The sequence below is a fragment of the Amblyomma americanum genome, chromosome 4, assembly GCF_052857255.1.
Source record: "Amblyomma americanum isolate KBUSLIRL-KWMA chromosome 4, ASM5285725v1, whole genome shotgun sequence".
In the NCBI taxonomy this organism is placed as follows: Eukaryota; Metazoa; Arthropoda; class Arachnida; order Ixodida; family Ixodidae; genus Amblyomma; species Amblyomma americanum.
The window spans coordinates 55363834-55386933 of NC_135500.1; the positions used below are offsets into that span (position 1 = coordinate 55363834).

Here is a 23100-nt window from a genome sequence, read left to right on the forward strand (position 1 = left end):
AGCATTTGAAATATTTGAAATGTTCGAAATTTTTTAATGTTTTTTTTTCAGTTGCTGTACTTTTGCAAATACTTCTGTTTTTTTCGTGCCTAATTTGCACACTAGTGTTTTTATTTCCGTTATGCCTAATCGTTCTCTTTACACATATAATTTGTATTATATTTTTTATCGCCTGTTTCTTTATTACTCTCTGGTGCTTAATTATTTTCGCACGTTATACATAGCCTTTTATTGTTCCTTCGGTTGTTAGTGATGTTCCTTGTGCATGTTTTTTTTTACACTGACCCCCCACCCCCCATGTAATAACATCGAAGAAGGGCCTTTAGGGGTATGCTGAATAAATAAATACATCAGCCATCCATTGCAGACGGCACGTCTTCTTCGGCTGAAAACCCACCTTAAAGTTGGAAGCGAACATCCGTGCGTACGTTTCATGGGGCGCCGCCGGCTGCCGATCCACACTAGTGGAGCGATGATGCCTCCACCTATAGGTCGATCTCGCGGCGAATAGCGTCAAGGGCCCCGTGTCGCAGATAAGCCGGTGTCGGCTTTTTTGGCGTTGGTGGCGTAGTAACATGAGAATTTCTTTTTTTCTCTTTACTGCTTGTTTAGACAGCTTACAATACGTCACAAACACATTATTTTCTGCGCTGCACTCTCAAACATCAAGAGCGGACATGTGCTTCAGTCACGGGAGAAAATCAAAACTGTTTCAAGGAACACAGCTATCCCACCAACTCGATAACTTCATCTTCAAAACCTAGCTCCTTGTACACTTCCCGCATCTTGAATATGTTTTCTTTGAAGTAATCTCGGACAGACCGCGCATCTTCATCGCAGTGTCGTACAGCCATCCTGCTTCGCCAAATGCTGTGCAGGCCAAGAAGGAAAATTACATCGTATTTACAAATATCCGCCTCAACGTCCACGAATCGTATCCCATACGGCGTCAAGGGTAAATCTTTCTTTATTGTACGCTGGAGGACGTCCAAAAAGAGCAGCGCATCCCAGCAATCAATAAAGACGGGTTCTATTCACTCTGGTTTGTGACAAAACAAGCACTCAGCACACCATGCTTAAAACAATCCCTTCTCCTCCATCCACGTCTTAACCGGCAACGTACCAGTGTGCAATTTGAAAAAAAAACGTCTTCACACCCGCTGGAACCATCATTTCCCTTACCCTTTTCAAAACATTTCCTCCTTGGCCTCCACTTTACAGAGATCGATATATTGGTTCGGGGAACACACAGTCAAGGAGATCTTTTAGCAATTTCTTACGCGTAACATTGGAAAGGTATTCGAAACTGAACCGAGCATTTAGAAACCTGAAAGCAAAAATCACTTTCAAAAATCCCGTATACAGCTGAAATAACGGTTTGACAAAGCCGAAGAAAGCCTCACTTGAATAAGTCCGCAAGAAAGTGTCGCGCTGATACGAAAAAAGCATAAATTTTGACGCCACCTGCCTCAGGCACAAGTATGGTAAGGGAAGACCCCCTTTTCTCAAACGCAGGAATAAATTATCTCGTTTAGTTCTCTCCCATGAGGACTGCCGAACAAAAACTGCGAAGAGACGATGAAACTTTCGAATCTCCATATAAAAAGGTCTTGTGCAGGTAGGGGGAATCGCACCGATGTCTTTCAGAGTGCGAGGCGAGCACGCACAGAACACTCTACCAAGGTTTTTTTTGGTTTTATTGGAAGGAAATAGTGCTGAAAAGAAAAGTCTAAGCATACTTACGGTACAAAACACCAGGCCACCATACCCCACATGACCCCTCCTTCTAAAAATCAAAAGTCCGGGAGGCACAAACATGAATCCAGATAGGGGAGCCAGCTAGGCAGCTCTTTCAGGGCAGCAGGTACTCCCCGCCATAGAGTTTCTTCCTGTTAACTAGAGGGAAAGCTGGCGCCCCGCCTATGGGAGTTTGCATGGCGCTTCCTTGAGACCACGCAGCCACTATGGGCGCTGTAAGCATCATGAGGCGCAGAGCTACCGACTGCAGAAGCACAACTTTTGGCCATAAATAACGAAAAAACAAACGTTGTTCGATAATAAATAATGTCCTAACAATACATATTACGTATATAAATTGCAACAAAAGAGCAGAAAAGCATGTAAATGTATAGTTTACCCAAATTAAACGATGGCTTGCTCTCCTATTGGTCAAGTGTTACAGACCACAAGAGCCAAGAGCCAATATTTTGTGCTTAGCAGGCGCACTTTTAAAATGAAGTATGCTCTCAAAAAAGTGTTGTCGCTTCAGCAGTTTAAGAGGTTTTTTCTTGGCATTTCCGAAACCAAACACATTTTATTGCCGTCGTCTGCTCTTGCGTTTTCGCTACTACGGCTTTTGCACACTACGTTCGCGCTAAGGTCTTCTGCGCACGGGGCGCGCAGTGGACGGAATGGAATTAGTAACGCCATTCTTTGATCCTGAAAAAACCCGACTTTCTCGCACCAAGTATCTGATCGCCTCATGATGCATTGAGCGTCCATGGTGGCTGATATGCAGCGCCGCCAGCTTTCCCTCTAGTTATTAGTAAGAAACTCTATGGTCCCCGCACCAAAGCGCTTTGTTCACGAAACAAAGATTTCGACGACCGTGGTGATTCGGTCTAGCGGTCCACCAAGCGGCTCTTCCAAGGACTAAATAGTGCCAGCAACATAAAGAGATCATATGGCACAAAACAGTTTTTCTCTACAGGCAAAAAACGGATACTGTAGGGTGTGATGTGATGTCCTTCTTAACTGCTACGAAGGCTCCTTTTTTTCGTGTGGTATTGACAACAGGAACTTACGTATGTACACAAAGGGGACTTCACTGCTGTATTTGCCAATGCACAAAAAGCAAGGTCGTCAGCGTATGCAAGCACTTTGACTTCGTTACCCAAAACAGGGAAATCCTGAATATTACTGCTACACAAAACACTTAAACAAAGCGGCTCCAGATAAAGGGCAAAAAGCAGAGGGGACATCGTACAGCGTCGTCTCACTGAAGAGCGGATTGGCACATGGTTTTACAAGTGGTCATTTGTAATTAAGCGAGTCGAACAAGTGCTGTAGTTAAGTCGCACCCCTTTAAGTACCGTAGACCCAACATTTTCTCGCTCTGAAAGGGAAAACAGGAATGAATAGCAAACGCAGTCAAACGCCTTCGCAAGATCGATCTGCAGCAAAGCAAGATGATCACGAGACCATGAGCATGTTTCGAGAATTGTACGCGCGACGTGTACATTACTTTGAATTGATTGACCTCTCAAACTGCATGTTTGGTGAGGGCAAATGAAAGCCGACAATGCGAATGGTAGGCGATTCGAAAAAAATTTAGCACAACTTTTGTAATCCACATTTGCCAATGAAGGCTCTTTAGTTCGAACTCAATAAAATAGGCCCTAGTGAATTCGTTGTGGTCTTTGACATCGTCCAGTCTCCTTGTGTACTGATGCGTACGTAAGTAATTATGAGTATGAGAATTTTGCAACGGGACCCGATAACAATCGTGTTCTACTCTATAAAGCATTTCAATTGACTGCCATTACCTGTGGAAAAGCAGCGCCATCTATGTTGTAGAGATGAAAGTAAATGCGAATACCTTGCGCTGAGGTACGGTTTTTTTTTAAGGGGGAGGGGAGGGGCTGCCTATTTATTCATTGTGTGGAACGCTCTGAATGTTGCAGGCGCCAAGCCGCGTCTAGTTGCCCGATACACCTCAACTTTCGCTCGCTAACCAGGTTTAGCAGTAGTTGAACCGCATCTAATTTGTTACCCACCTGTGCGTAGGTACAGCCTTCGTCAAAAAAATTAATGTAAGTTACACCTGCCGCGGTGGCTCAGTGATTAGGGCACTCGGCTAGTGGTCCGGAGTTCCCGGACTCGAACCCAACCGCGGCGGCTGCGTTTCGATGGAGGCGAGACGCTAAGGCGCCCGTGTGCGGTGGGATGTCAGTGCACGTTAAAGACCCCCAGGTGGTCGAAATTATTCCGGAGCCCATCACTACGGCATCACTTTCTTCCGTTCTTCTTTCACTCCTTCCTTTAAACCTTCCCTTACTGCGCGGTTCAGGTGTCCGCCAATATGTGAAGCAGATACTGTGCCACCTGAGCCATCTGGAGTGTGCTTCGCACATGTAGAGAAGTCTGCTGTCCACCATTTCCGTTTCCCGATTGCTCGGGACTTAGGATGTGGCTCTTCCGACGTACTTCGTGAGCGTACGCACCCATTTTGAAAGATGTTCTATCTCACCAAAGAACTCCTTCCGGAGATTACAAGGCGGTGATCACGACCTTGTGTGCAACTAGCGTCCCATTTCCGTCCTCCCAGTATTTTCGAAGGGATTGGAAAAAATTATTCTTTCTCGCATTGAAAACTTTTATCATAAGCACAGTATTTTGACAAACTCGCAGTATGGTTTTAAGAAGGGGCGGTCGACTGAAGCCGCCTTGTTAGCCCTGAAGGAAATAATTTTGGAAAACATTAATCGTAATTTATTGACAGCCGGAATTTTCCTCGATTTTAGTAAAGCGTTGGACTCTGTTGATCACAGTATTCCGGTTTAAGGGGGGTTTTACGTCCAAAAGCGACTCAGGCTATGAGGGCACAGTATTCTCATTAGTAAGCTTTCATCGTATACAGAATTCGTGGTACAGCTTTGGCTTTAGTTAAATCCTACTTAGAAAATAGGTACCATTGCGTGTGTATTAACAACTAAAGGTTATCATTCTTACCAATAGCATGTGGTGTGCCACAAGGAAGTATACTGGGGCCCCTTTTATTTAATACTTTTATCAATGATATCGTAAATATCGACCTTTCAGTAAAATTCGAAATCTATGGTGATGATAGCACATTACTTATTTCTGGGAGTAATATTAGCACAATGGATTTAAAATGCAATAATATCCTCACTCAACTAACGGCTTGGACTAGAGTAAATAAAATCAAAGTAAACCAAACGAGATCCAAAGCAGTTATTTTTCGTACTCAGAAGAAAGCAGTTGCTCCGGTGAATTCATTCATTTTTCAAGACCAGCATATAGAAATAGTCACCGAGCATAAGGTTCTCGGTGTGTATTTTTCTGCCCATTTTAAATGGGACGCTCATGTTGTTTACATCTCTAGAAAACTGTCTGCTGTTACAGGTGTAATCTCACGCTGCCGCACATTTCTTCCCACAAGCGCTAAACTACAAATATATTACGCTCTATTTCTTTCTCACATTCACTACTGTACACTGGTATTGGCTTACAACTAAAAGAAATATCAACAAGCTTCTCGTATTGCAGAGTAAAATTATTCGTCTTATCGTAAACATTACACCAACATCGAGTGTTATTCCCAAAATAGCATCATTGAATATGATCCGTGTAGATAATAAACATGAATTTCGGTTGTTACAAATAACATACCTTTCTTCCACAGATGAGTAATTTCTTGACACAACTCGCTTCCCTTGAATATCGTACACAAATAGTTATCACTCGTTGTACTGACACTTGGGCCTTACCACAGTTTACAACTGATTAGAAGCTGCAATCCTTGGCTCACAATCTGCCATTTTTTTCTCAATAAATATCAAGATAGTGCTGGATTTAGTCCAATACAACTGCGAACATACTTTGTACAAATGTAATAGTTATTTATTCATATGTCGTTTAGGAAAACTTCCGTGTTATTGCTTTACTCTTCTTTTGCATTCAGTTCAATATTGATAAACATTCTTTTAGCTTATTCATGTTGTGTTTCTCTCATGCATACCCTGTGCAATTTCTTTTCTAATTATTTATTGATGACCACTTCTGTATTGTTCATTAATTGTTATTTCTTCTGTCTGCGCTGCCATGTAATGATTTCCTGGGCCTTCGTCAAGCTGTTCGTACAGCTCTTAGCCTAGGTAACCATCCAGATACTTGCTGGAGAATAAAATATGATTTGATTTGATTTCTGAATTTCTCCCTGCCTGTGATTGTTAGTTTTCGTTTTACAGAGGGGTGATCGACTTCAGTGCGAAGGTTGTTTGAATGATGTAGTCGTCGCTGCCTAGGGAGATCTGCGTGTTGGTCCACTGACATTGTGCGGTGTTTTTGGTGATCGTGAGATAGGGGGTGCTGTTTAGCTGCACACTGTTTCCAATGCACGTGTGCGTATCGTTAACGACGGTTAGGCCTTCGTTCTGCATTAATGTCCAGAGTTGTGATCCCTTGCTGCAGTTGTGCTAGTAGCCCCAGCTTATTGCCTCGCATTAAAATCTCCTAGGATTAGTAGGGGGCTTTTCGCGCTGATCTTTAGCGCTTTCCTAATGACCGCGAGGAGGGTGGCTCCGCTGCTCTTTGGGGCGCTGTACGTGTTGAGGATGAATAAGCTATGGCTTCTTGTTTTTAGAAGGAGCTCTATCAAGTGGCAGTCTATATTTTTTGTTCGAAAGTACGAATTACACTGAAACTTTTAGTATCTCTACCGAGTTAAAAGGTAGTAATCTAATATATTTGAATAAAGACGAGTCAGCGCACTTTGCAAATGTGAAAATTGTAATTGCTTGTCTTCGCATGCACACATCTGCATCTAGGAACGGCTTGTAATTGCTACCGCAAGATTCACCAAAATAAAAACTGCTTGTGCACAGAAAGAAAATAAACAAGATGCAGGAAATGATGCCCAAAGCACTCACAGGCTTTTTGCAACAAGAAAAGTCTTAAGTTTTGATCAAACAATTCATGCTTATACTTCCAATTCCTGTCTCTTTCAAAGCTAACGCCTACACGCGCTAATGGACGACACCTATCCCGGTCTCAAATCACATAAACGTATATCTAACTGGTCAGCTTGCATCCTTTCTTCTTCAATGAAATATGGCAACGCTTTTTTATCTTGCAGCGAAAGCTACACTACGCTAGCCGGAGCGATTTGGCCCGTCTTGGCCATCTGCTACTACTGCGCAAGCGCGAGTTTCGCCACGGATGCGAGGCGCGTGACGACACAGCTTGTCCGCCGCCGCGACCACCTCAGCTGCCTCGCCCCCTCCCCCACTGCGCGTTGACGCCCCGACTAGCTATGCGCCTTATTGCGCGTGCGCGTGGAATCGAATAAATAGGGGAGGCGATGTGCTCGGCCGTCAGTTGCAAGCCATGCAATAGAAGCCCCCATCCCCCCACATCCACTTCCCCCCCCCTGGTCCCCAAGAGTGATGCCACAAATTGGCCAACGTACATGGGGACCAGTATCCCCCCTCAATAAGCCATAGTACCAACCACCACCTTGCTCGTTGCGGCACCAACGTAGGCTTCGGGAAATGAACAAGACAGTCCCCGAAGTCGTTGTCCGGGCTGCTCGGCACGATTGACAGACTCACAGGCTGACATCAGTTCGCCTTCATCAGTTACTGGCTCCTTTCGCTACGTACAATAGGCATAGCAGAGCTATGCCATTGCTAATTTTTAATGCGTAAGCATCGTATGGCTATGTTTGCGGTTTCGTGTCATCACGAGCATGTCATCACGATAACGCTCGAACGAAATGAGCTATAAGAAAACGAATGCTTATATTAGATAGAGCATCAAAAAATGTCGCAGGGGAAATTATGATGTGCATGTGTGGTAATTTAATTACAGCCAAACATGTTCAAATAGTGGGCAGGGCCGGAGCATAAGTGGCGCCAAATTTGAAACAACCTCAAGTAAGCGGAGCTATAGCGTAGCGCTAAATTTGAAAAACAGGAAGTGTGGACGGAGCGAAGCGTAGCGCCAAGTTTGAAAACTCAAAAGGGCCAGTGATGGAACTTGATTAATTTAGGTAAAGAGGGGTAGAGCGCTCGGCTACTGACCCAGAGTTCCCGGGTTCGAACCTGACCGCGGGGGCTGTGTTTCGATTCTGCGAACGAATTAGCTAAAAGCGACACAGGAAAACACACACGACACACTTTTAGGGCATTCATTCGCATAATGATCAACCAACTGGCCCCGGTATTAGCTTTTCTGTGTTTCAATGGAGCGAAACGCTAAGGCGCCCGTGTGCTGCGCGATGTAAGTGCACGCTAAACATCTCCGGGTGGTGGAAATTATTCCGAAGTCCTCCACTACGGCAGTTTTCTTCTTTTCTTCTTTCAATCCCTTCTTTAATCCTTCTCTTACGGCACGGTTCAAGTGTCCGCCGATATGTGAGGCAGATACTGCGCCATTTCCTTCCCCCAAGAACCAATTTTCATTTTCAGGGGCGAGGAGGCTCAATGCTTACGCATTCCTCCAATGCGGATGCTTCAGTCATCTGATAATTTCTTGTAAGCGAATCATGGAGAGGGAAACGCGTCTTCCCCTTCGGCGTGCAATTGGAGCTTGTTCAGAACAACGTGCTTCATTACCTCTGACCTCCGCTACGGTAAACACCCTATCTCTACCGAATATGTTTAATCGCAAGCGGTGAATATGACCCTGCATGCCCGCACTGCGGTGACGGGATGCACGCCACCCAAGACCATATTTTATGGGAATGCGATTTCAAACCCCCTGCGACGAATCTCTTTCCAGCTCCCTAGGCGGAGGAATGGGACAAGCTCTTGGCCAGTTCAAGAAAAACAGCGCAACTAGCCGTCATCACGCGAGCTCAAGAGGTCACCCCCGACTGGAGGCCACCGTGGACTCGCTGCAGCCCCAACTAATTCTTTCCATTTTGTGGCAGTAAATTATAACCACCACCACCATATTTTTTTTTAAGTTGCACACCAACGCCACGTACATGAAAGCGAGACTGAGGTGTACATTGACCCACGGCGCCAGCTGTGCGCATTTCCTTGCGTGAAAATGGATGGCCTCTGCACCGCTGTCAAAGCCAATGAACCCGAAGTACGCCGGCGGCTAACTTGTATTGTTTTTGAGGAAAGATTTGTGAGACGGTAACAGTCTCACACATGTCGGTGGACACCCGAACCACGCCGCAAGGAAAGGGGTATAGGAGGGAAGGAATTAAGATAGAGAGGAAGAGGTTGTTGAAATTTAATTACAATAATTGGTTTTGGGGAAAGGAAATGGCGCAGTATCTATCTCATATATCGGCGGACACCTGAACCGCGCCGTAAGGGAAGGGATAAAGGAGGGAGTGAAAGAAGAAAGGAAGAAAGTAATGCATACTAAAGAAGTTCGCGCGGAACAACGAGGACAAGCGAGACAAAGACGAGCGCTCGTCTTTGTTTGTCTCCCTTGTCCTCGTTGTTCCGCGCCAACTTCTTCAGTATGCATATCAACCAACTAGCCAAACTATCTGCTCTCCGAAGAAATAGGTGCCGTAGGGTAGGGCTCCGGATTAATTTCGACCACCTGGAGATCTTTAACGTGCACTGACATCGCACAGCACACGGACGCCTTAGCGTTTTGCCTCCATAAAAACGCAGCCGCCGCGGTCGGGTTCGAACCCGTCTGTCAGCTAGGCATCACCCCGATCGCCCATCCTACCAAGGGAGTTCCCCTACCTCCAGACCTACGCTCCCATCTCATCATCCTTCCAATCCCTATCAACGTGCACCCCGAGCACGACGGAGAACGCAGGAAAGCCCGCCCCAAAACCCTGCACAAGCTCTACGGCAACAGTCCCGAGGTAGCCTACGTGGATGCGGCAGCGTACTTGTCGGGCTCCCACATGGTTCTCGCCGGTGCTAATTCTCAGGCCCGACTAATCGCATCAGGATCCGTCACCACAGACTCATCGAAAATTGCAGAGGAAGCAGCCATTGTACTCGCTCTTGCTTCCACCTTTACCCGCCGCGGTGGCTCAGTGGTTAGGGCGCTCGACTACTGATCCGGAGTTCCCGGGTTCGAACCCGACCGCGGCGGCTGCGTTTTTATGGAGGAAAAACGCTAAGGCGCCCGTGTGCTGTGCGATGTCAGTGCATGTTAAAGATCCCCAGGTGGTCGAAATTATTCCGGAGCCCTCCACTACGGCACCTCCTTCTTCCCTTCTTTCACTCCCTCCTTTATCCCTTCCCTTACGGCGCGATTCAGGTGTCCAACGATATATGAGACAGATACTGCGCCATGTCCTTTCCCCAAAAACCAATTATTATTATTATTACTCTGCCACCAAAATTATCTCCGACTCAAAATCTGCCCTATCCAATTTCGCTAAAGGCCTGATATCCCGCACCGCGGCTCGGCTTCTACGCCTCTGGCACCCCACCCACCCCGTAACCCTTATCTGGACCCCGCACACGCCGGCCTCCCGGGTAACGAGGAGGTCCACTCCCTCGCCCGAGGTCTCACTTTCCGGGCCGGAGTGGGACCTCCTCCGGCATCCCGGAAGCGTCTGCTTACGCGCAAAGATATTCTTGCCTACTACCGAGACACACGGCGCGTTTACGCACCGCCGGCTCCCTCCCTAACCTTAACCCAGGCCTCCCACTGGCGCCGACTACAGACCCGAACTTCTCTCTACCCTATTCTCCTTCATGCCGGCTACCCCGATCAATTCCTTTCTTCTTATAAGCTCTGCGGGAAACCGGGAGACTTCCTTTATGTCCTCCTCACATGCCCTGCCTTCCCACACCCTCCATCCCCCACCACGGCGGAGTCATACTGGGAGACTCTCCTGGCCAGCTCCACTGCTGCTGACCAGCGCCGGATAATTATCGACGCCCTGAAGCGGGTAGCCCTCCAAGGGCTGTCTTTTGCCCTGTAAGGACAGCCCCCTAAAAGGGTTGCCTCGTGCCATGTTAGGGGGTTTTCCCCCCACGGTATTTGGCAATAAATGTTTCCACCACCACCACCGTCCGCGCGGCTGCGTATTTATGGTGAAATTTTGAAATTAGATTTTGAGCAAAGGCGTGGCGCGATGCAGTGGCGGAACGCCTTCGGCTCCGTGCAACTAGTGGCCCATGGGCAGTTGTGACTAGGGACGCTCACCCGAAATGCGCCGCCGACTAGCCTAGTTTAGCTTCCGCTACAAAAATAGTATACCGCCCTTTCGGGTTGCTTCTAAGTCGTGCAGTGGGGCTCTTGTAATAGCCACGGCAGCCGTAAATGCCAGAGTGTGAGGACTGTGGGTGGTGGTCGTAAACCTTTATTGGATGCACTGCGGCGGGCTTTAGAGGAGAGTAGAGGAGAGAGTAGAGAGGTGGTAGTCCTCATTCCGGGACACCATTGGCGGTAGCCGCCGCCGACGCTCTTTGGAACACTGTGGGCCGAATATTTTTGACAAGGACAGTGGAAGCCCTCTATTTGTTTCCGTCGACACCTGATTGACAATTCTGATTGAAACGTGTTCTGCGTCTTTTCTTTCCCTTCTCACTGTAGATACCGACTAAACTGCTTCACGGATTTGCTGGCCGGCTATATGTGTTTGTTCTATATTTTTTTTAGGAGGGAGAGGCAATTTTCGTAGGCGTTAAGCGCCAGTTGTGATGGTTTATTTACAGCTACAGGTTACCCGCATTACATGATACTCTGGGCGATACGGTGTACACAAGAAGACAGATGGCACTTAGAATAACGGCAGCTCGGCCTCTGGCATCGTTTTAGTGACGCCAATCTTGTGGACGAGTATATTACTAGGCGGTTCTAGAATAACGTATGCACGCTTGCGTACGGTGAATGCAAGGATTTTGCAGGACTTTACGCTTTTCGGTACATCCGCACTTTCGGTTCAGCGTATGCAGGACGCAACGATAAGTTCAGCCTGGTGGCGCCATCTGATATTTAGAACGGTAACCATTGTTGTCCCCAAACCGACGCACCTATTTATGCCTAGCAGTGGCAGAATCGTCCCTGAGAATAAAAAATGAAGCAAATTTATCGCACATACATTTTATTAGAGGCGGGAAGTGACAAATTGAAATCCCGATGTCTTATATAAGGCCAATAAACTACTTGAAAATGCAGTAACAGTGACGTACTGCAGTCTTCTCTTCACTAGGAGTGCTCTCTTCTGCCACCTGGCGACTGCTCGACCGCTTCCGCTTGGCGCTCCTGGTCTTCCAATCCGGCGACCGGCGCCTGTCCGCTCCTCGTGGCCTTCTGACGCGTGCCCCAGATGATCTTGTCCAGGCGACTCACCGGCGCGTCGATCGCCAGGAACAGTAGCAGAGCCAGCAGGCAGCTCCACACGAACGTCGACACGCTCTCCGAGAACTGCGCAGCAAAAAAGGGTTGGAAGGCGGCAGTGTCAAAAGCCATACATTCATTCAGCTGCAGGCAGGCGCCACATACTGGCGTCGGATACGGATGAGTGACCTGATCGGGTAGAGACAAGGGGATTCAGATACGGACAGAATTTTGATAGTATATCCTTGTTGAGGATGAAAACGTGACAAAAGAGAGTGCAGTAGCATATGATATTGCTAGATTTTCAGGAGCCAGCTGCTGCCGCTCACACGATTTCTTAGTGATTTTCAAGTAAGCCCGTTTTACAGCAGGCACAAAACAACCAGAACACGAAATGAGCTTAGGCAAAACGCAATTCAGGTAATTCTTAACCGCATCAATCCGTTCCTTTATTTCATTGTGATCAAGGCACCCGTATGGGGGTCGAGAAACGCCAATGGTTTTATTTCATGCTAGTTTTGGCACGTGTGCGTTTTCACCAATGGCGTACTGTGCTATATATCAAGCTGTAAAAAGCGCACGTATTTTCAAGCATCCCGCTTGAAAAATACGCAATTTCATCGCAAACAATAAAAACCAGTAACATGAAACAAGGAAATTTTATGTAAACGCCATCTTTATCTTGCAGTGAAAAACAAGCGCCCATGCATCACGCTCACTCATTTCAGTTATAGAGGCAACGGTAGGGCTTTCAATCTTGCGTCGACCAAAACTCGCAGTCTGCATTGCTCAGAAATCGTTCCCAGGTATAAAAAACTGCTTGCCGAACGACAGGACGAACAGCCATGTGCTGTTTTACTTGCAGCCACCCCCCCCCCCCCCCCAGCGTCAGTCAAATCAAATCAAATCGAATCTTTATTTTCTCTCTCAAGGAGAAAGAGGAGGTGGGGGTAAAAGCCGCATGATTGCGGCCTGACGATTCGAGGCCCCCTCATGTACAAATCGGCAGCAGTTTGAAAAAAAAAACACATTTAGCTTCAAAAAGTTAGTTAGAAACAGATTTCGTTAAATACACTTCAGCTTAAACACAATGCCTGTAAAACAACCTTTCAACACCATTTAGAAAAAGAATCTGCAGCAGTACAGAGCACTTCTTGGCAGTCAAAAACACAGGATACAATAAAAAAGCAACAAGTAACAAACATCAAAAAGTACAGACACAAGCATACAAAATTTATCAGGCGTTAGCTGCAAGAAAATGTGCATATACTGCTCGTTTGGACATCTTTTCCGGGCAGACAACGATGGCCGCAAGGTTATTTAAAAGAACAGCTGCGTGATAAGAAATGGACTGGCTACCATAATCTGTACGACAGAAAGGCACAACCCAAGAGTTGTGCAGGGAGGGCGAGAGGGCAGTGAACGTGAACTTGAGAAATATGCTCTCCGGGCAAGGGGGACTACGAGAGCTGGCATGGTGGAGGAAGTCGGGTTCACCTAGAAGATATGAGATAAAGAAATACATCAGCACAGCAGTACCAAATACAGAGAAGGTAAAAAGAAGAAAATAGCGGAGAGACACCTGACGAGAAGCATTGACCGCCATAGAAAAGCGTGTTTCATGTCAAAGAATACCAGAATAAATGAAACGAAAAAAAAAGAAAGTGGGCGGTATAGTGTGGAGGGAAAGCATAGAGAAACACTAAAGCAGTAGGTGAACAGCTGATTATAAAAGTAAATAAAAATAGAAAAATATAGCCATGAGTCGATTTGATTTCTCGAAAGGTAGGTGTAGCGCGTTTTCCTCTTGCGTTTTTGATGCTTGGCGACCGGGCCTCACCACTGGCTGCCATTGGCTGCGATATCTGAGCGACCAATAACAGAAGACGAAACGGAAGCGAAATAGACATTGGAAAATTGACAGCTCTTAGAATACGGCCCCTGGGGAGCATCAGGCTCTGCACCGGCACTCTCCGCCTCCTGCTGGGCGGCTGCCTCCCCTTTCACGCACCCAGGTGAAGACGCTCAAGTGCTTCTTCACCCGCATGGCGTTGTTGGAGAGGAAGTAGAAGGGAAAGTGGATCAGGTACACCCCGAACGAGAGCCGGCTCAGCACCGCAAGTGGGGCGGCCGACAGCGCCCTCTGCACGACACCTGCGAAGAAGGACCATGAGAGAGCAGGGCACGGTACGTCACAGTGAGTTCGGTCAAGGGATGCGCAACACTGACAAAAGTTATTCAGCACGCGTGACGAAGAGGGAAATCTTCTTTCACTGCTCACTGTGTAGCTTCCTCCGCATCATTTATTTTTTTTAACACATACTGCAGCATCACGTGAAGATAAGGCCGGATAATATTGCCGCGAATCTTTGCAGTGTTTGTTTGTTCATTGTTCAAAGCGGCAGGCACGCCGCTTTATCGCTTCGTTTGCGATACAAGACGCGATTAAATATATCTCGATTGATCGCATCCTGGCAGAGTTGATTCTATGTTGTTCCAGAATGTTCTAGTGTCTTTACACGCTCTATCTCGAAAGTTCGCTATCAGCTTTAAGTTGAGCACGGCCGACGGCGGCGGGGATTTCGTTCCACCACCCCCGAGCACGCTTGTCGCTTCGCCGTCACCGAGTGATTCAGTCCATTGTGGGCGCAAGTCATTGCAAATGAAGAGTTTTGTTTAGACACCATTTTCGCACCCTTTGTTCTCTCCGGACTGCAGTCACCGCTTCGTAACATTATAAAAACATGCACAAACAAATGATAAAAAACAGCATACAAGATACTCAGAAAGCACAAGGAAATGCACAGTAGAAACATATCAGTTTCAATCGCAGAATCTAAGAATTGTTTCAAAGGCAGGTTACGAGTAGGGCCACAAAGAAGATCTAAAATGCTATGCTGCGCGGGGAAAAATTGTATTTGAACAAGTTAGTACGAGGACTGTAAGGTGCAGAATATCTTAAATAGCTACCAAATGATTGAGACAGCGGAGAGTTAACGTATGAGAGAAGAAAATGCGACGAGATGAAGAAAGTGGAGTGAGCACCAGTTGAGACAGATGAAAAAAAAGCAGAAAGTCTGTGATGTCCATGAAATGTCAGGCGGACAGCCTTTTTTCAACCAATTCCCACCTGTTAACATCTACAATCATATGGGATTTCCAAACGTCGCAGCCGTATTCTAGGATTGGGCGGATAAGGGTTTTGTATATAAGTAACTTGCTGCCTAGTGGAGAAACATGCAAAGTGTGGCGCAAGTATCCGAGGCTTTGGAGAGTTTTGATAGAAATCAGAACGACGTGTTAGGCCATGGCATGTCCTACGTGAATGTAAGACCGAGATATCTGTATTTCAAAACTACTTTCAGTCAATTATTTGAGCGAAAATGTGAACAACGCATTAATGTGCGCCTTGAGAGTGACATGAAAGCAATTTTGAAGAACTAATTCTAATTTGCCTCCTAACGCACAACATAACATGCACTGTAAAAGCTGCAGGGTTTTCCTATTAGATTCTCTTCTTTGTGCGCCCTTGCGTCCAAAAAAGGAAATTCCTTATTTTATTGCAATGGACGCGGTGCCCTTGCATTTTTCATCCACGCAATTGCGTTAGAGCTGCGTATCCATTCTGGAACAAGAATGTGCTTTTTTTACTTCCGCTTATATTAGTCTTGTTGGTGATGTCTTCTACAGCCAATGCGTATGCATACTTCGTGCTCGGTTTTTCGTGCTTTCCGTTTCCTTGTTTCTTTTTTTTGGAAGATACTTGGTGCAGCTATGCGATAGTAATCCTAAATAACTGTCATTTGTAAGCCAGCGCTATGTTGCTTCATTTACTGTTTGTCCTTTGCTGCTGCGCGCTACTGCAGTGCTTGACCGCCAAGAAAGATTTCATATTGAGGCCTTCAGGGTAAATCGCCAGACAGCTGTGGCTTGACATTTTTCGCAGTTACGGAGCCTCTCCGTTTTTTTTCAGCGTTCCGGCAAGAAATGTGTGTCATACAACATTTTTATCGACGGCGAGAGTCACAGACGTCTGTGTGAGTAAGCGACTCTATTCTTTTCCCGCTTGTCGCGGAAAAACAAGCGTGACTGCCTTTCTTTTTATTATTATGAGCCGTGAGAATATCCATGAGAGTAAAAGGCGGCATTCTTTCTCATGTCAAAAAGAAAACAGCGACTGATGTTAATTATCACATCTAAGACACGCGGTACTCATCCGCGCAAATAATCTTTAGCAACTGGGATCACGCTCGAGCTGCAACGAAGACGCCGACCGCCGTTGCTACATCAATCGCGTGGAGGATAGAATTTTCCATGTCTTGTCTATCTATATGTGGCGCTACTCCCGGTCGACGCCTGGAGAAGCCAATCATAGATCAGAAAAGGGGTTTTGAAATTAGTCTAGAATGCCTAAACGGATCCGCCGCACTAGAGTGTAAGAAGCGTAGCGCCGCGCCGCGGCCAGAGGAACACTCGGGCGGCCACCGAGGCTTACAGTCACTGTAGCCGGCTGGCGCTTCGCACGGCGAGCCACGCGTTCCGGGCTGCGGCGACACCCTCTCCCGCCGCGCTTCGCTCATGGAGACCGACGAACATGCCGTCGTGTGATGCGAGGCTGAGTACAAATGTTCCCCGCCTTGGGACCAAAATTGTTCTAGTGACCATGCCACAATGCCGACGTCCTATACCACGCTGCTACCAAGGAACGCGATGTCAGCGTTCGCACTCACGCGCGAAAAAATCTCGTCGCCGTTGTAAGAAAGCGAGAATCGGCATTAAGAAATTAATGAACATTCGATGCGCCGGTGACGATGACTCTGTCTGCGCTTAGTACTTTGGGCAGGACGCTGATGCACCGAGAGGTGTCCGGATGCTGCGCTGCATGCGAAGTCAAACTACCACCTGGCCGCCTCAGAACATCATCTACCATATATATTGTCGACTATTCAGAGCCTACTCGCAACTGGGCGTTCAGAACAAAAACGCAGAATGTAAAGAGAAAGATACAAAACACCAACAACAAAACAAGCATTCACGCAGGCGCATAGAAGGTATTACTGAGGATAATGATGAACAGCGCTTTGTTAACGACTGTGGTATTTCGGTCCCTTCTTTTTTAGAACTGCTTTCGACCTTTGTTGAATGGAATGGGGGTTTGTTTCTTCAAAAGACTGGCGTCTGCATCGGGTCTAAAATGGCTCCCGTCCTCAATGATATCTTTCTTTCTAGAGTTGATTCCTGTATTGAAAAGAATTTGAGTGGCCTTTCATATAAAAATTTTAGGTACCTCGACGATTAGCTGGTGTTTGTTCACAGACATGATTTTACATGGCGGGTAGTGGATGTGCTTAAGATTTTTAGAGAGTATGGGTGTGGACTGCAGTTTACAATTGAAACGCTCACCAATAAATGTTTGCAGTTTCTAAATCTGAAACTTTGTTCTAAGCAGGGCCACGATGCTGGTTGTATTCACCGCAATCAGTGAAACCACTTTTAAATTTCAATTCTAGCCATTCTAAAATTGTGAAATGTGGAATTGCTGCCGCCGGCTTGGGTTCGTCACTGCAGAAGTCGTGTTTTCATTCTATGAAAGAAAGATTTTTGGAGCAATTGAATAGGTTAAGGTTGGCAGGGTCCCCAGAGGATGTCTTGTCTCTGGCTTCTATAAAGCGCTAAGTACCTGGCGATGTTGCGCTAGCTTGCTAAATTTCTCCTTCTTTTTGTCTGTGCTGCTTGCTCCTGTTCTAGATTGATTAGGCGCGGGACGAGCTCTTAATGTCTACTTCTTCTTCCGGCCAGGGGTTTTCCCTTTCGTCGGCATCTCTTCCTCAATGCCAGCTCCCAATTGATCTCTTTCCACAGTGGAGTTTCTAGCATTCCGGTCGCTATAGTGCCTTGCAATGGAGGCGCTATCCGACTGAACAACCCGGAGGCAGTACAGGCGGCTCTTCAATCCAGCCCTTCATGCGCATTACTGATGTCCGGAAGTTCGGCAGTGGTGGTATTTTGTGCAGGTCACCGGATAAGGACTGTATACAAGACCCGCTGAAGTGTACGTCCTTCGCCAACCACCCGGTGAGCGCATTCATTCCGCCTCATCTAGCGTGTTCCAAGGGCTTAGTCCGAGGGGTCTACTCTCGATTGAGCCCTGTGGAAACGCTTGAGAACCTCTCGCCTGCAGGAGTGATTGCTGTCCATCGATGCAGCAGGATGTTCGACAGAGGGAAAATTCCTACGGAGTCCGTCATTGCCACATTTGCAGGAATATTCTGCCCGTCAGAGATTAAGGTGTGGCCATTGGTATTTCGTGTAGATGACTTTAACTCTCGGCCCCTTCAGTGTCAAAACCTCTGGCGATTTCGCCACACCAGCAAAGCCTGCAAATCGGCCTTACGCTGCTGTGCTTGTGGAGAAAGTCATGGCAGAGAGGAATGTTCCAAACAGCAAGAGAAATGTTATTTGTGTAGTGGTGCTCACCCTGCTGATTTGCCTGACTGTCCTGCACGAGCATAAAAAGTTCAGGTGCTCGAGCTTATAGACAAGCGCAGATGAACGCGGAGAAAAAAGCTTTTGCCGCACTCAAGGAGAGAGCCTCAGGCTACTCTTGTGTGGCCGCCAAATGTCCACCCATAATGGATGCGAGTTTGTCCCAGACTATTACAGCGGCAGTTGAGAAAGCTGTGGCAAATGCAATTGATCGCATTATGGAAACTTATGCACGTGCATTTCGCAGGTAATAGCTACCAAGATTACCAATATGCTGCAGGTGCCCACCGCTCCGCTCTTGCCTTCTTTGGCTTCGGAAGCTGCTCCTCCTACTGTGGTAATCAATTCCGCTCCACAGGGCCAAAAACAATATGAGCAGCACAAGACCTCTCAGGCCTCTCTCCGAACAGCGTAATGGCCGCATCCTCTATAGACTGTGTGGATATGGAGTCTGATCTCCGCGCCCAGAAACGAAGTGGGTCGCCTTTGAATATTCAAGGTCCATCTTGTACCCAGTCGAAGACAAAGAAAAGTAACGCTAGTCAAAATCCTAAGACCAGGATTCTAGAAAAGGCAGTCGCGGCTGCGGCACTCCTGCCAAGATAGAGTTCTTAAGTGTACTCCAGTAGAATTGCCGATCTATATTCTCAGCGTCAACAGATTTAAATTGCCTATAGAATCAGCTTCTACCAGATTTAATTACATTACAGGAAACATGGCTAACTACAAATTTCAATTATCATCTCAGGAATTACCGTCCGTTCCGGCTTGACCGCTCATCACGAGGGGGGGGGGGGTGTTAGTGTTCATCTCTACAAAGTTTTGTCACAGGGCATGCATTTCTTTCCAATATGCGGATAATGAATGTCAAATCCTTGCGGTTGACCTCAGTGTCCCAGGTAAACAGCCCTTTACGGTACCTAATGAATATTTCCCTTCTGGTGCGCATGACACTCGGCCCCTAGACTCACTCATGTTTAGTAGCCGTTCTCAGGTTTTATTACTTGGAGACTTCAATTCGCGCCATGTGACGTGGGGGCATAAAACAGACAGCTTTGGTTCTAGGCTGTTTGATTGGGCTTCTGACAACAACTTGATGAGCAACAATTCCGGATTGCCTATGTTTGTTTGGAGTCAATGCCACTCTGCCTTGGATTTAACTTTTTCCTTCCCAGGAGGAGGACGAGGAGGAAAGGCAGAGAGGTTACCCAGGCGAATAGCCGGTTTGCTACCCTACTCGGGGAAAAGGGTGAGGGGAGAAAAGGATGGAGGAGAAAAGACAGTTGCAGGAAATTAAATATACTATGTAAACTCACAGCATTCAGTAAAGTCACAGCCTATCGTGCAGGCCACAAGCCTTCAAAAAGTGGAGCAGTGCCTTGGAGGCCTTCACCGCCGACGACCGCCGCGGCCAGAGGCCGAGTATCTTCGTTTCCGTCAGTGGTCGCAGGTCGAGATGCTCCAGTGCACGGCAGAGATACTGTCTTTAGGCGCTGTAGGCAGGGCATTCACAAAGAATGCGGGCTATTGTCTCATCACACCCGCAGATGGCACATGCAGGGCTCTCAGCCATACCTATTAAGAAGGAGTAGTGATTGGTGAAAGCTACACCAAGCCACAGGCGACACAAAAAAGTTGCTTCACGTCGTGGTAGGCTGGATGGAAGACGAAGCTTCAGAGTTGTGTCTAAGGTTTTTAAACGCGAATGCGAGAATTGGCCTGAATTCCACGCGGCAAGCGCGATGTCCCGCGACAGTGGTCTCAGCCCACCCGCTGCGTCGGCTCTCGAGATGGGGATGGACACACAATCACCCTCATGGTGAGCAGTTCGCACGGCCTGGTCCACGCGGTGGTTGCCTGCGATGCCGCTCTGTCCTGGCAGCCACTGGTAAACAATATCGTGCCCTTTGTTGATGGCTGTGTGGTGGAGCTCTAGGATTTCGGCGACAAGTTGCTTATGGGACCAATGACGAAGAGCAGATTGTAACGCTTGGAGGGTTGCCTTTGAATCTCTCTAAAAAGACCATTGCTGGGGTGTTTCTTCACTGATATGCTCAATGGCGACACGAATAGCAGTAAGTTCTGCACCAGTCGATGAAGTCCGGTGTGATGTTTTCACTTTCTTAACATGGCCCTTACGGGATGACTGAGGAGGCCGAGTAACTGGAAGGGATCACTGAGCCATCGGTGCATACGTGCAGTCAGTGTGCGTGATTCTCATGCAAATATTCTAGAGTTGTCTGTTTTAGTGCTGCCGTCGATAAATAAGTCTTCTTTTTGATTCCCGGTATGGAAAGAAGGACACGAGGTTGGTGCAGACTCCATAATGGAGAAGACGGTCTAGAGGCTGGTGTAAATTGGGTTGGTAGGAAGTCGCGAGGGGCATCAATAATTTCCGCAAACGATGTACTCGGCCGGTTAGCAGAAACACTGGCAAAATGATGCGCGGGAATCCGAGAGAGGTGACGAATATGCGCTCTCAAGGCTTTGATTGTGACATAGGCAGTCAGTGCATTCTCCTGAGCGATGGGTATTGTTGCGGCTGTAGACGAGCATTTTGGCAGTCCTAGGCACGTCCGCAGAGCTTGAGCCTGAACACTTTGCAGACACCGTATGTTCGTTCTCCTCAAGTTTCCTAGTGCATGGATACTGTACCGAAGGAATCCCATGAATAATGCGGTATACAGCTGGAGCATCGACTGCACTGATGCTCCCCACGACTTCCCTCCGAGAAAGGATAGAACGTGAACGATCGATGTCAGTCGCGTTTTCATGTACGAGACATGTGGGCTCATGTTAGATTACGATCGATGATTACTCCGAGGAAGCGATGGCTTCTTTCATAGGGTATTGTTGACCCATTTATGCGTACGGGGTAACGGGACATGCTCTTGCGTGTAAAGGCAGCAACCGAACACCGAACATTTTTTAACAGAAATCTCCAGGCCTTGCAGGCGGAGGTAGGCTGCAAGAATGCTTGCCGCCTTTTGAAGCCTTGCTCGAACTTGTGGTCGCGTAACTCCTGATGCAAAAATACAAATATCGTCTGCATAGACAGAAACTCTCGCCGACTGTGGTAGTACATCGACAAGGCCGACAAGCGAAAGATTGAAAAGCGTTGGGCTGAGTACCCCACCCTGTGGGACCCCACGGGAAGTGTAATGTGAAGATGTTGGTCTGTCCTCAGTCTGCATAAATAGTGATCGGTTGGATAGATAACTGCGTATTCAGCAGAACATGCGATCACCAAGTTCTGCAGCTTCCAGAGAGTCCAAAATAGCTTGATTAGTGACGCTTTCATACGCCCCTTTAACATCCAGAAACAACGCCGCGGTCAAGAGCTTCAGATGCTTCTGATGTTGAACTGATGAAACCAGGTCAATCATGCTATCAATAGAAGAATGTCCCCGCCGAAACCCGTACATTACATCTGGGTATATTTGATACCGCTCCAGATACCACTCAATTCGCGTTAAACCGCGTTAAACCGCGTTAAGATCATTCTTCATGGGATCCTCCCCAGGAGCCTGTTATATCTTGGGCGCCTTTTGTCTGTGCAACGAACAGTGATCATCTACCGATTAGTTTCAAGTTTGCGTGTAAATTAACTTTTCCTGAGCGACATCAGAGCACATTAATAAATTACAGTTGCTTATAGACACGCTAAAATCAGTTCTCCAGATCACATCAGACGTTTGCGCTGAGACAAGTGCCGAAAGCAAGACTACACATATATGTTCAGTACTGGGCCACGCAAGGCAAAAGTCTGAATTTTTGGTTAAGGGAACTAAAGGTGCAATCACGAACAATTGGTGGAATGCTGAGTGCACGCGTGCATATAGACGACGGAAAGCAGCTTGGAAGAAACTTCTCATCAATGAATGCCCAAAAAATTTCTTGGATTATAAGTATGTTGCGGCAACATTTAAACGCACTGTCGCCCGTGCAAAGGAGTATAATACAAATCATTATGATTTCCTTTCCAAATCCGGAAATAAACGAGCTTTGTTCAATTTCATGAGGCGCAACAACATAATTCCACAAGCTGTCAACATTGAATCCCTCGTTCAGTCTCCTGCTGACATCGCAAAGGCCTTAGAGGATATTGCGAGTGGCCTAGAGCTTCGCTTTACATCTGCTCTACCTGCTCCAGCTATATTCACACGCACCTCAAGTGATTTCACTGAGGTCTCTATGCCTGAGCTGGCGCAAATTGTTCTGCTCTTATCCCGAGCGGCTCCTGGCCCCGATAAGCTTACTTCATCTATGATCAAAATTTTGTTCAGTGAATCTCCTAAAGACCTGCTGGCTCTAGTTAACCATTCCATTAAAGGTCCTTGGATACCGCATGAGTGGCGTCTTGCTGAAATAGTTGTATTGCTTAAAAATCAAGGGGAAGGCTTGCCTTTACACAACATACGCCCTATTTCATTAACATCAAACCTAGTGAAATTGGTGGAAAGGGTCCTTCTCAGTCATGTCATGTCAATTATTTCAGAAAATGCTCTCTTGAATCCATCTAAAATTGGTTTCAGGCCGGGTTGTTTAATTTGGTGTGCACATACTGACCTAGAGAGTCGTTTTAATTAG

General features: G+C 47.0%; 1 protein-coding gene across 1 annotated transcript in view; it reads right to left on the bottom strand.

The window, feature by feature from the left end:
* Positions 1-11888: 11888 nt before the first annotated feature.
* LOC144129507 (nose resistant to fluoxetine protein 6-like) overlaps positions 11889-23100 on the bottom strand; it is a 224208-nt gene continuing 212996 nt past the window's right edge. Inside the window, exons 14-15 of the mRNA XM_077663668.1 lie at positions 14036-14178; positions 11889-12111 (exon numbers count right to left, since the gene is read on the bottom strand). Of these exons, the coding sequence (XP_077519794.1) occupies positions 11893-12111; positions 14036-14178 (362 nt within the window). The 3' untranslated portion in view covers positions 11889-11892. The remainder of the gene's footprint in view (positions 12112-14035; positions 14179-23100) is intronic.